The sequence below is a fragment of the Camelus ferus genome, chromosome 33, assembly GCF_009834535.1.
Source record: "Camelus ferus isolate YT-003-E chromosome 33, BCGSAC_Cfer_1.0, whole genome shotgun sequence".
NCBI lineage: Eukaryota > Metazoa > Chordata > Mammalia > Artiodactyla > Camelidae > Camelus > Camelus ferus.
The window spans coordinates 17,002,575-17,015,759 of NC_045728.1; the positions used below are offsets into that span (position 1 = coordinate 17,002,575).

Consider the following 13,185-nt stretch of genomic DNA (forward strand, 5'->3'; position numbering starts at 1 on the left):
TTAATTGCTGTGGAGTTATTAAAAATATGTATATGCTGACTATTAAAGGACAGAAATAAAGCTGACAAGGAATTTCCCTGGTTCATGACCTTCTCAGCTCTATGACCCATAACACTTCCAAATCAGGAATCCACCTGGTTTTGCCTTCTCAGTTTCTTCAGTTCACAATCTAAATCCCAGTGTTTTTTCTCAATCTGATGCCCATCCTTCTTCCCTGCTCAGTCCTCAGCCTTGCTCCAGATCTGCAAATTTATGTTCCATTTAAGCTAGTTCATTACCTGTAAAAAACCCTTATTCTTCATCTTAGCAGAAACCTTCTACTCTGTGTTTGTGAAGATTCTACCTTTGTCTTTTCTCAATCCTACATAAACCCTTCCTTTTGAATTTTCTGGCAGATGAGGAAAAGGGAGGAATTCACACACTGAATAGAAACAAACATAGAGCGTGATGTGCTTTTCAGGGAACACTGATCAGTCACCTAGGTGCTGGGGATGGCCATGCCAAAGGACCAGATGACAGGAGCAAGCATGAAATTTCGAGTTACCAAGTACAGCAGAGTTCTAAAAAATCTTCAGTTGAACCTCTACCCACTTTACCTCAATGGTTTTCTGTTGATCTATCCCAAGGCTGTGCATAAGTCGCAGGACCTGCTCATTAAATTCCCCAATGGACGGCTCGTTTTCTTGCCCTTGTGGATAGAGAACAGGTCTCTGCACAGGAACTTCTACGAGCATCCACTTATGCTCCTTGATCTGGGCTATGGTTAGCCGTTTGGATGGATCGAGGACCAGCATCCTTCGAATAAGGTGCTCACAATCTACGGAAAACACAATGTTACAAAAGTCGCGTAAGTCACCTTGCACCTCGGGGTAAGTGCTTGACTCAGGTGGCTTGGCACAGTGGTGGGAATCTCTGCACCTGCACAGCGCCCACTGGAAAGCAGAAGCTCAAATGAAGAAATGACTGCCTGAAGGCCACTGGTAACTGTCAGGTTCACATGGTGAAGGTGGACACTACGACCAACATCACCGCGAGTGAACACTTACGAAAAAGACGAGGATGCAGTTCTGGCCTGTTTTATACTAAATGAACCCAGAAGCTGAATTTCTCAACTGAAAATATCTAGACAGACTCAGGCTTCCTCCAAGAATAAAACAAGCCTTCTTCTTTGAATAAGCAAATAATAAACGGATCCTCAGTCACTTCCGAGGCAAGAGCTCTTCTGTGGACTGTCGCTTTTCTCCAAGTCAGTGTAGCTGAGAAAAATGTACGTGGAGCAGGAGCTACTTCTGATGCCACTACGTGACCCGCACGGTGCAGCTCAGCACGGGCGCCCTTCCCGAGCTGACTGTGCTGTTCACCCCTCCACGTAAGCTAACCCTGTATCATCTGCTATGTGCCAGGCAACAGGCTGAGTGCTTTAAGATTAATTTAATTAATCCCACCACACCTCCATTAGCAACTGCTGTTATTACCATTTTACAGACTGAAGAAACTGAAGCACAGAGGGGGGCTGCGACCTGCCAAGGCCAGACCGCCAGTAAGTGGGGGACCCAGGATTAAAACCAGGCGGTCTGGCTTCTCAGTCTATCCCCTTAACTACTATATCATTACTTCTGTTACGAGGAAGAAATAAGTTAAGGATGATAACCAAAACCTAAACTAATGAGTAAACTGCTGCCCACGTAACAACTCAATGCAAGACTGGCAGGGACTACGGGATTTGATCTCAATTACAGATTTGCTAGTTGGTTTTAAATTTAATTAAAAACTTAATTTTGAAAAAAAAACCTAAATTTTGCAACTTCCCACCAAAAGATAGGGGAAAATCCATCACATATTGTGAAATGGTTGTGGGTCTGTATCGACAAAGTGCTTCTCTAAGTCTAAAACAAACCTGGGACATTTACAGACTGACAGTAAAAGGAAAGACTTGCTGTTCTTAACCCAGGAAACTCTGTTTTCAGTTACAAGTAGGAAGGCTGGAATTCCTCTCACCTACATGGAGGGGCGGCTTAGTTCTATGGCTTTTAAAGTGACGCAGTCACATTATTTGGCACCTGAACTCTTAGACAAAGGGAAGCCTTTTTCTTGGCACTGATCTGGAGAACCAACTGTGTAAAGCTCAATTTTAGGATAAACAGCTTGTTACCTTCTGACATGAAATATGGAATCCGGAATCTTCCTTCTAAAACCCTCTGCCTCAAAATTGGAAGACTTGGTCCATCAAAAGGCAGGGCTCCACAGACAAGGACGTAGAGAACAACTCCCATGCTCTAGGGAGGAACACAACACAGTCACTTTTCCACTGACAACGTCAACACTCTTCCTTTTCCTACATACCCCTGGGGCCTTTAAAAACACACGGACTGAAAAATTCCTGTGTGAATTTACCACTATCTCAGAATTAAAAACAACAAAAAACCCAAAACACTGACTGCTGCAATAAAGTATCCTATAACAAATAACAGACGGTCTAAATTTAATCATTTTGATTGCTACTTGACTTTGAATTATTGCTGATGTTAGATGTTAACATCTGTCCCTAGAAATTCCTAGAATCAAATTCAGGATGCTCTGACTAGTTACAGTCCAGTGGACAGGGAAAGCATGAACTTCTGCCTATGTGTTAGGTACCAAGAGCTTCCAAGATGGGCCAGGGTACCAAGTATTATCTTTATAGATGCACTTAACACAGCTAAGCAAAGAAATACCCAAATATCCAGCTGTGGTCCTTCATACTGCTGCCCTTCAAAGACTTCTGGGGCCGCATACGGGGGGCTGCCACACCATGTCGCCAGCAGTTCACCGCTTTCAAAGAAATTTCCAAAACCGAAATCTATTGGGATGGAAATAAATGTTACTTTCATCTGTGCTCTCAAACTATACTGAATTTCTCATAACAAACTTTATAATATGCTACATGGACAACGTCACTACTCATGACTGTGAGAATGGGTTGACATGTATCTCGTGATGTTTCCTTAGCACTTAGCATAATGAATAGCAAACATCAGGTGTGCAGTAAACACGTATTGAATGAATGCGTAAATGAATCAAGTTTTCTTCTCAAAGAGAATGAGTGAGAGATTAGAGAAAGACTTTAAATCATGTATTTTTAAGGCTGAGAGAAAATCCATTGGTGTAGACAACCAACTTGAATTTGATAATCTTAGACTTTCCATTCTTCCATGATTAAGAGCTCTTTAGCTCACATGATCTATAAAGAAAAAAGTCAAATGAGTCGAAGTCCAAGATACTCACCTAAACACAATCAAAGGGCCGGCTGCTCTTACAGCCCTTACCCCGGAGCAGCAAGATAAATACCCTTTTAAGGCAACTGAGCACAGTGGTTCCTAAGTAACAGCTCTTCTAAGCGTTGCCCGCACATCCTGAATTAGACAGATACTCATCTGAGCAGCTCATTAACATGCGACGGCTTTGTGGGCCAGCCACAGGCCACCCAGCACCAGCTATCACTTATTTACTCATTTATGGAATGCGGCGGCGTGACACTTCAAAAGAGCTAATGGCCTTCCCCTCACGACATTAGTCATACTGCGTCTAACAGCTCTGGTAAACTGCACGCACCCCGGACACACTGCACCCAGACGCCCGCAGGCCGCGGGAGCGTTGCGGCGGAAGACAAACGCGGTGAGCTCTGGGGTAAACGCGAGCTTGTGCCCTTTCGCTAAGCCGTCACAAGGTCTCATGTTCTTAGTGAAGGAACAAAACTCCTGCTATTTTGTTAAGTTAGAGCCATACTGTCTCAGGTTGGAACAGACTCCTGACTGAAGGACACACCTTGGTGACAGGAACTGGCTCCGCTCCCGGCCAGTGTATGCGCTGCAGGCAGAGCGAGGGGCCCCAGGGGACGGGAGCAAGTCCCCAGTGCCAGACTGACTGGCCGTGTGACTTGGGTTCAGTTTTTGTGAGCCTCGGTCACCTGTAACCCTGGAATAGCCGTAGTCAGCAGGTTCCTGTGGGGATCCCACGAGTTCACATAAACTCACATTCTTTGCACACCTTGAGACGATGGTGCACTTCTGTACCTGAGAAGAGGCATTCTCTGAGCTGCCGGTGTAAAAGGTGGTGGCCAGCAGTAGTGACAGCGACATCAGCTGTGATCCCCATACCACAGCCTCACGGGGGAGGATGACCTAGGAAGCTGGGGGGACCTACACCTGATTTCCAGTTTTGCTGCTTTCTAGCCTCAAGTCCTCTGTGTAATCTAAATTATTTCACCTCCCTGAACCTTACTTTCCTTATCTGTCAGTGTGGGGATAATACACCTACCCAGATAAGATATTGTGAAGATTAAATGAGGTTAGGAATGTAAAGTGCCTGGAGCACAGGAGATATGCAATGTCAGCTTCCTTCTGCTGTGAAGCCATCACTACCAGTTACTGCCTTACAGAGAAAAAGGTCCTGAGGAAATACACAGGAAGGGTAGACAAAGTGTGGAGAAGCTTAAGGGTTCAGAAGAGAAAGCATGATGCACCGGGGGGAAGGGGCGGGGCATCTGCACCTGGCGGAACAACACTGGTCTGTCCTTGTCATCCAGGACAATGAGAACGCCTCCCTCCACCACGTGACTGTAGTTCGGTCCCGTACTCCACTTTCCAAAATGCCTGTCAGAGAGGTCTTCACTTCTCGAATCCATCTCTGTGACTAAACCCGCCACAACCCATGTGTCTATATTGACAGGTGTTTCTAATTTCCTAGAAAAACTATGCTCTTAAAGGAGCCAAGGGCTAGATGTCCGAATAACCTTTCAAGAGGAAAACATTAATTTCACTCACATGAAAAGCACAAGATCTTGAAATAGGCCCAATAATTGCTGTACTTTAAACGGTAATCACAGGATGAGTTTTAGCCCATGCAAGTTGAGGACGCTCTCCAAACAGCATCGTAATGTTTTAACATCTCCAAGAGCCATGACAGGGCTCCTTCGTTCTGAACCTTCCCCGACTCTGGTGGAACGAACGCGAAGGAGTGACCGGTACAGAGGACTGTCAGGAAGGCGGTCTGGACTCTTTGCTGCCCTGGGCTCTCTCACTGGTCCCTTCACACGGAGGAGAGCAAAAGCGAGGGAACTGCCATGGTGCCTGTGCCAGCCCAGCCTCAATCTTGGCTGTGCACATCTGCTAACTCACAAGAAGGGGGTGCTAGACAGAAGTTACTTCTATTTCCTGTAAGGAACTGAAGAAAACAGGAACTTGAGTCTGTAGGATTATTAAGAGAGGCACTGAAAGACAAACAGGTTCCCTAAAACTATGATAATAGCACGTATGCAGCCGTCTTCCATAACCCTGTCAAAGCACTTACACGCCGTACTTGTCATCAGCTGATGCCTGGGTGAAGGAAGGCTTTGGAGTCAGGCAGATCCTGGGTTTTCCACTTGGACAAAGTGTGGAGAAGCTTAAGGGTTCAGAAGAGAAGAGATGATGCACCGAGGTGGGGGGAGGGGCATGGGCAAATGACTTAATTTCTCAGAGCCTTGGTAGCATTTGCAAAATGGGGACAATGTCCACACTTCATAATGAGGAGTACCTTATACTCACAACAAGTGAGTCTATGTAGGTACATACATTTGTAAGTAGACAGTACATCATGCTCTAGGCATGCTACTGAGACATGGCAGGTGCTCACTAAACAGCAGTGACCGAGGAAGCTGCTCAACAGAAGCACAGCAATTCTCCGTCTCGTTTTGTCTTTCCCGTCAGATGAACTCCTGGAGAGCAGAAAAGTGGGAAATGATACGTGTCTGTACTCCTAGCACTGAGAACACTGTCGGCAGACAGCAGCTGTTCAGCACAGGTTTGCTGAATGAATTATGTTGTCATTGTCTTTTTGAAAAATGCCAGAAGCCGACCCAAGCTCTCCTAAGATGATTTCCTCTTCATAACCCCATGAGGTATCCTTATTTTAGGAGAGTGAGAGTAGAGAGTTAAGTATCTTTGCTAGAGGTTATACTAAGTCGTGGACGTGGAAGAGAAACCAAGTCTGAATACAGAGCCTTCCCTGTTACCCACCACCGTCACGTCCTTCTCCAGCACAGCGATAGGATGCTATTTTTGAGCAAGTTAATAATTGTCAGGTTTAAGAAGTAGCAATGGGAAGGCCCTTAAAAATAAAAGCCCTTTTTATTTCTTCACCGGAACCTGGACAATTTGCTTCATTCACAGCCTGCAGCTTTCTGCCTAAAAGCATATAGTGAGATGAGGGAAGAGCAAGAGGGATGAAATGCGCTAATGGCAGAGCTACGCAGAATTTCTCTCTCATCACTATTTATTAACGTTTCATCATCCCAACCAAGTTCCTTCCTTCCTTCATTAAACATGTGAGTGCGGACAGGTGTCAATCACCATGCAAACATAGAACGCAGTCTCACAACAACAGAGAATCATCAAGGACCCCTGATTTTTGGAAAGCATCCTTTCCTTATGCTTGACCCAGGCTATGCTGGCCTTGCTGGAAAGGACCAATCCTTCTAGTTTAATGTCTTCTCTGAGCTCTGAGCTGCCAGTTAATACCTCAAATGCCCCTCAGGCACTTTGCTTCCTGTTTCTCTGTCATGGAACTTGACGCCATGCTATGCCGGATTGACTTTGATATTATTTAACTTTTAATTTTGAATTTATAGAAGAGTTGCAGCAATCAAGTAAGGAGAATTCCCTATGCCCTTCATGCAACTTTTCCCCCTAATGTTAACATTTTCCATAACTATTAGCAAAATTATCAAAAACTAAGAAATAACATGGATTCAATACTTTAAACCACACACTTCACTAAGATTTCACCAGTTTATTTCACTAACGTTCCCCTTCATCAGTGCTGGATTCCATGATGCACTTGGTCATCATGACTCCTAAGTCTTCACTAAGTTGTAAGACAGTTCCTCGGTCTTCCCTTGTCTTTCTTGACCATGGACAGTGCATTTGCAGACTGTCTCTCAGTCCAGGTTTGCCTGATGATTTTTCACGAGTAGATTAAGATGATGACTTTGGGGCAAGAACATCACAGAGGTGAAGTGCTCTTCCAAGTGGACCAGGTCAGGGATGCACATAATTAGGTCTGACTACTGGGGTGGGGGGTGTTAACCTTGATCTCTTGATTAAGGTAATCTCTGCTGGGTTACCCCACTGTAAAGGTATTATTTCTCCCTTTGTAATTAATAAATATTATGGAGAAGATATACTGAGACTATACCTACCGTTTCTCCTTAAACTTTCACCCACTAATTTGGCATTCACTGGTAGGTCTTGACTGCAACAATAATTACTGTGGTGTTCTAAAGGTGAATTTTCACTTCCCTCATTCCTTCTACAGTTATTAATGACAATTCTTCTTTAAGGAAGAGTCGTCCCTTCTTCCCTTCTTATTTATTTATCATTAAATCATTTGTTTATTATTTATAATATTGTCATATTATAGTCATCATAAGTATTTATTTTATTCTTTGGGTTGTAAGTCAATATTATGGTTATTTATTTTGATACTCAAATAGTTCCAGCTTTGGCCACTAGGAGCTAACTCAGGTTGGCTCCTGTACCCTTTCAACATGGCCCTCTCTTTTTAAAATTTCATTTAACTTTAGCTATTTCCTTATCTTCTGGCAGAAAAGAAGATGTTCTAAGTCTCATCTTATATTTTCCTTCCCTAGCCCTGGAATGAACCACTTTTCCAAGGAGCTCTGATTCCTTTTACAGAGGAATGGTACTTAGAAACCAAGGCTAAAACCTAAATGTGCTCACTGCCAGTGGGATGTCATTGCATCTAGGCTCTGTCAGCATAGTTAGGAAATATATGTATGAATGCTAATCCATGTTTACACACACACGCACACACACACATATTTATTTTTGTACTCAACTATACGTACATGTATTAAGAAAAAACATCAACCCATGACTTCACAGTGATAACGTCTCACTCTAACTCAGGGTTCATTCTAGCATTATTTTGATACTATTTTTATTCATATATGATTGACTGAACAACTCTTGACAAACTTTTGAAGGTATAAGGGAGCTTTTTTCCTCTGCTGTAATTTGTCATTTGTGTGGGAGTAACTATTTGAACTTTCACTCATAACATACCTTGAATTTGTGAGATCAATCAAGATTGTCAACTTTTCTTGAACATAGGAGGAGAAAGACAACTCTTTCTCAAAGAATCTCTTAGCTTCACAATTTTAGGGATGCTCAATATGAAATCATAAGAAGTTTTTGAAACAAAATGAGCAGTCCTTCAACATGGTGTGTAAGTTATAATCAAATCCAAAAACCCTTTATGTCTTGCCTACTTTGGACTAGGCATCACATACTTGGTACTTTTGTATAAATTATCTCATTTAATTGTGATGGTGGCCCTGTGAGGCATGACTGTCCTTACCTTACAAAGGGGGAAATAAAAGCTCCAAGTAGTTAACTGACTTACCGAAACATCTACAGCTGCAAGTGGCTTAGCCAGTATTCAAATCCAGGTCCTTTGAACTCCAAGCCAGGAGTCCTTTTTTTTTTTTTTTTATATCACAGATGTTCTAAGAACATCATTAAGTAGGAGAAGTTTAATCCAACTTAAAACTGGAGGTAAGGCTGTTTAAACCCCAGGAAAAATCCTTTATATTAAGTAGAGATGAGAGGTTTTCTAATTTATTGCTCTGCTAGCAGAACCTGATGAGTGAGGGTTTTCTGGTCTCTACAACACTGGATGCTATGTTGAAATCATCCTTAATAAATGAATAGGAATAATTAAGACATTTGCAGAGTAAATGTCAGAAACACATTCCTACATTCATTTCAGAAATCTATATTCATTTGAAGCATGTGGGATGTGCTAAAATAGATGCACCTTGTCCTATTCACATGAAGATACACGCTCCCATCCTTGCAACGCTAAGACATATAGTCTGAGGTTTTACACGAACATTAGTTTTGAGATTTCCTGATACATCTGTATTCTCTCACTTGGTTTCTGTGTGGCCTAAAATGTCAGTAGAAGAGAGGGGCTTGGAGTGGACTCTTTTACCACAGAACAGATCAGTCACTGCTAACTGACTCATGGAAACCAACCTGGCCTCAAAAGCCAAGCCCTCCAATTACCTCTTATCTAACTACCCAGTAACAGACCACGGATCTATTTGAAAACAGCATTAGAACTGCTATTATGGTTTTCTGCTTTATATTTTGAAAGTGACAGATTGATCTGTATCTTCCCGATAACAAAAAACAATTATTATTACTGTCATCACTAAATTACACAAACTATCAGTGCCCAAACATCATTAGCAAAGGGCCAGCGCTTTAGGAATAACAGACCCTTGCACAGTGAGCAAGCTGATTCTGACGATGACTGTCTGATGGGAACAGCGCACATTAGCGAATCCTGCTGTGTCTGTCCGAGTGAGACAGATCAAACATTAGCATGCCCACGAAGCACCTGGGGAACCTGGTAAAATGCAGATGCTGGTCCCCAGGCCACCCTTCTAGCCGCCAGGAAACAGAATAAAACAGAGGTTGTGAAAAAGATATAGAAGATGTTAATTTGCCACTGTTTATTGTTGCAATAAAATTTAATAAAAATAAAATTATTGTTGCAATAAAAATTAAATACTTTAATATTTAAATGACATAAAAACTAAATAGAAAAAGTCATTAGGTAAACTAAGTCATTTTTTTAAAAAAGGGAAAAAAGCAAACAAAACATTGAAAACCAGTCTTCCAGCTAAGAAAATGTAAGTGATTTCTAGGAACCAACACAACCAAGGTGATTTTTTATCTCCAGCCGTGTGTTATAATGTCTAATTCATAATTTAAAAAATCCTCCCACAGAGAAGCAGATGGCTTTAGGGTTAAATTTATCCTCGTTTCTAAAATTACCAGGAGAATTCAGATATCCAGTCTTGCCGAAGAGTTACACATCTTTTGTAATTATTAAAATCGGAGCGAAGACAATTAATGAGGAAGTGAAAGCTGACAAATGGAAGGTAGCAGAGTGTAGAGAGGGAGCTGACCCGCTGCACAGACTCAACACCCATCAGCCGGCACTGACGTCAACGGATATTCTGCTGCCCACCAGCAAGGAAGGGCCAGCTGCACAGTTTGCTTCCACACATCAGTCAATCCCTCCCCACCTGCCAGGAGGGCACAGGGACAGTCACCACAGTGGAGATGGCACGTGGGTCTGCTGAGCAGCGAGAGATACCTATGTGTCCAATGAGCGAGTTCAGTGAGCGAAGAAGCAAATACGTGATTCTCCTTAGCCCCAAATGGAGTGGGGAGGAGGGAGGTGAAAAAGGGGGAAACACAAAACAAAACGAAACCAAACCCTTAGCGCTGTCTTCCATATTCCAGGCTTAACATGCTGCCAGCACTAAGTAGGCTTGAAGGATAAAGACAAGGTCTCATTGTGTTTGCTGATGCAAAGCTCTTTTCACATTTTACGTAATATGGGTGGCGGCAGGATAACGGATGGAGACTTTTCATAAATATTTTACCAATAAAACCTGCCTCAGCCTCCCCTGCCCTTTTTTGGTTCCAGGGTACAAAATGTGAATTACGTATACAGAAACCTTGTCTCAGGATCTAGTAAGCAGGAAGGCTTTTAGAAACAATGATGAAATGATGGGCTACTCAGGTCATAGGTCAATTCAGAAAGCAAGCATTCCTCTTGGGCTAAAGGCGAGTGACTTGTGGTGCACAGGTCAGAGTGATCAGGCTCACTACACATTACTAGTTACATTTAAGGTCCCTCTCAAAAAAAAAAAAAAATTAACTTGCATCAAGCAGAGACAATTTAGAAAACAAATGATGAACTCCCCTTGGTCCTCAAAGATTTGTATTAATAAGGCTCTAAACCTTGGTAATTAAAAAAAAAAGACATGCTGAGGGGGGTTACATGGCTATCAAAATTGTCAGGATTTGTTTTCACATGGAATTAATTATACCCTGAAGATAAATAATAGCTACCTTTTATTGAGTGTTTACATGGTGCCAGGAAGTTCAATTGACAATTTATTTAACAAACGCTTAAACAGCGTTAACTATATACCGGGCACTGTTCTAAGAACTCTGCAAATATTAACTAGAAACCACTATAAGATACGAACTTCTGTCACTCCCTCTTAACAGATAAGGAAGCCGAGGACAGAGAGGTTAGGTAATGTGTCCAAGGTCATGGAGCTAGGAAGTGGCAGAACCAGGATCCAAACCCAGGCAGCCCGCAATCCTACCTGTTACCCTCCCTGCCTCTAACATTATCACTAATCCCTACCGTGTTCCTGAGAAACACATTAATCTCTGTTTAATAGATTTGGAAACCTAGGCTCAGCCAGGTTAAGTCACCAGCCCAAGGTCAAACAGCCAGAATTTGCACCAGTCCTGCCTGACACCAAACTCCACATTCTTTATGTGAAGCTGTGCTTGAATTGTGATATTTTCTGAAAACTTCCTCCAAGTAAAATTCATACATTTTAATTCTTATCTAAGTATTTGTTATAAACATTTCAGATCAGGAAAGCTGAAGAATAAAACTAAATGCCTTTCTTCTATTTATTCTCAGGTTTAATGCCTGAGAATAACAGTCATGGCTAAAATGGCTCGGGGGAAACAGCACTGTGATGATTGAAACTCACGAAAGCCAGCATTTCTTTGCATCCTGCCTGTTACTCTGAATGTCCTAACACTTGTATTTTGTGAAGGCTGGAGGTCTCATAATTGGGGTGACGAGCGCACCCAGATGGGGGTGAACCCACGGCTCACCAGTGTCTGAAGTCTTCACTCATCGGAGGAGCACAAATGAGAAGCTGATTTCAAAGCCAAGCTTCTGCATTTATTAAAATGAGCCACATCTGATACTTCTACCCCATTTCCTTTCTTATAAAGAGACATATATTTTAATTTAAACCTCGTTTTGGTTTGTGCTGCTCTTCAATTTCAACACACAAGATGGCTGAAACAATTCATTTATTCAGCCCATTTAGCAATTGAAGCGATCTTCACAAGCAGAATAAACAGGAAAGTATGATTTGAGGGAATAATTTTGTATTTTATTCTGGGGTTTTGCAGTTTTTCCATGGAGCCCCATCTTTCCTAGATGTGTTGGATTTCCTTGAATTCAAGAAGAAAGGGGAGGGTATAGCTCAGTGGTAGAGTGCATGCCCAGCCTGCATGAGGTCCTGGATTCAATCCTCTAAAAAAATAAATAACTAAGTAAACCCAATTACCTCTCCCACCAAAAAAAATAAATAAAAATTTTAAAAATAAAAAACCCCCTAAATTAAAAAAAAAAAACAAAAACAAAACCAGAAGAAATTTTTAAGAAGAAGCCTCAGAGATCAGAAGATATGTTCTGAAAGGGAAGCAAGGCCATAAAAAAGTCTAAAAATCCATGGGTAAAAATAAATACCCTGGAGAAATTCTTTATCAGCACTGGGACACATCTCAACTTTTGATGGCATGTGGAATCCTTCATGCTCTGAGTCTGCCCACCTGTCCAGGCTCCTTCCCTACACTCCTCACTGGCACTTATGTTCCGATGGGTCTGGTCCGTACTGTCCTTACACACTTTATGAGTTCCCTGGCCCGCCTGTCTTTGCACCTGCTGATCCATCTGCCTGGAGCTGCCATCCGTACCTCACCCCCTCGACACACTCTCCCCCTTCGTCCTTCTCTTCCCCAGTCTAACCACAAATGCTTCCTTCTCAGGTCTTAGCTATCAATTTCCCTGCATCTTCGAGGCAGAGTCAGTCCTTCTCCCAGCTTCTTGGCCTCTACAACAATTATTATTATTTTTTTAATGTTCTGTTTCCTTAAAGGTCCAGCTCTGGATTAACTCCATCAGGTGAGAGCAGAGTTGAGCTTTTTTGCTTTTTTGTCTTGAAATATCTGAATCTCCAGGACTTAGCCCAGGAGCATAGAAGATGCTTAATAGACATTTGTTAAAATTTGGGGGACATGCTGGTAAGGATGACAGAGAAAAAATGTGGGCAGGAAGAAACTTGAGAACCTATAATACTGTGGGTACACGTGTGTGTGTGTGTGTGTGTGAGAGTGTGTGTGTGTGTCCACTTGAGAGGTATGGAATCAAAGACGCTAAATGTACATATACTGAATGATGGAACCCCAAATTTAGTTAGTGAGTACTCCTTGAGGAATAACTGACAAGCAACGCTTGGAAACT

General features: G+C 42.4%; 1 protein-coding gene across 3 annotated transcripts in view; it reads right to left on the reverse strand.

Moving 5' to 3' along the window:
- The window catches only part of SIK2 (salt inducible kinase 2), a 113,896-nt gene that overhangs the window by 24,197 nt on the left and 76,514 nt on the right, over positions 1-13,185 (reverse strand). For all 3 annotated transcript variants that reach the window (XM_032472721.1, XM_032472720.1, XM_032472722.1), the window contains exons 5-7: positions 2,715-2,839; positions 2,153-2,276; positions 597-817 (exon numbers count right to left, since the gene is read on the reverse strand). In XM_032472721.1, coding sequence (XP_032328612.1) covers positions 597-817; positions 2,153-2,276; positions 2,715-2,839 — 470 coding nt within the window. The remainder of the gene's footprint in view (positions 1-596; positions 818-2,152; positions 2,277-2,714; positions 2,840-13,185) is intronic.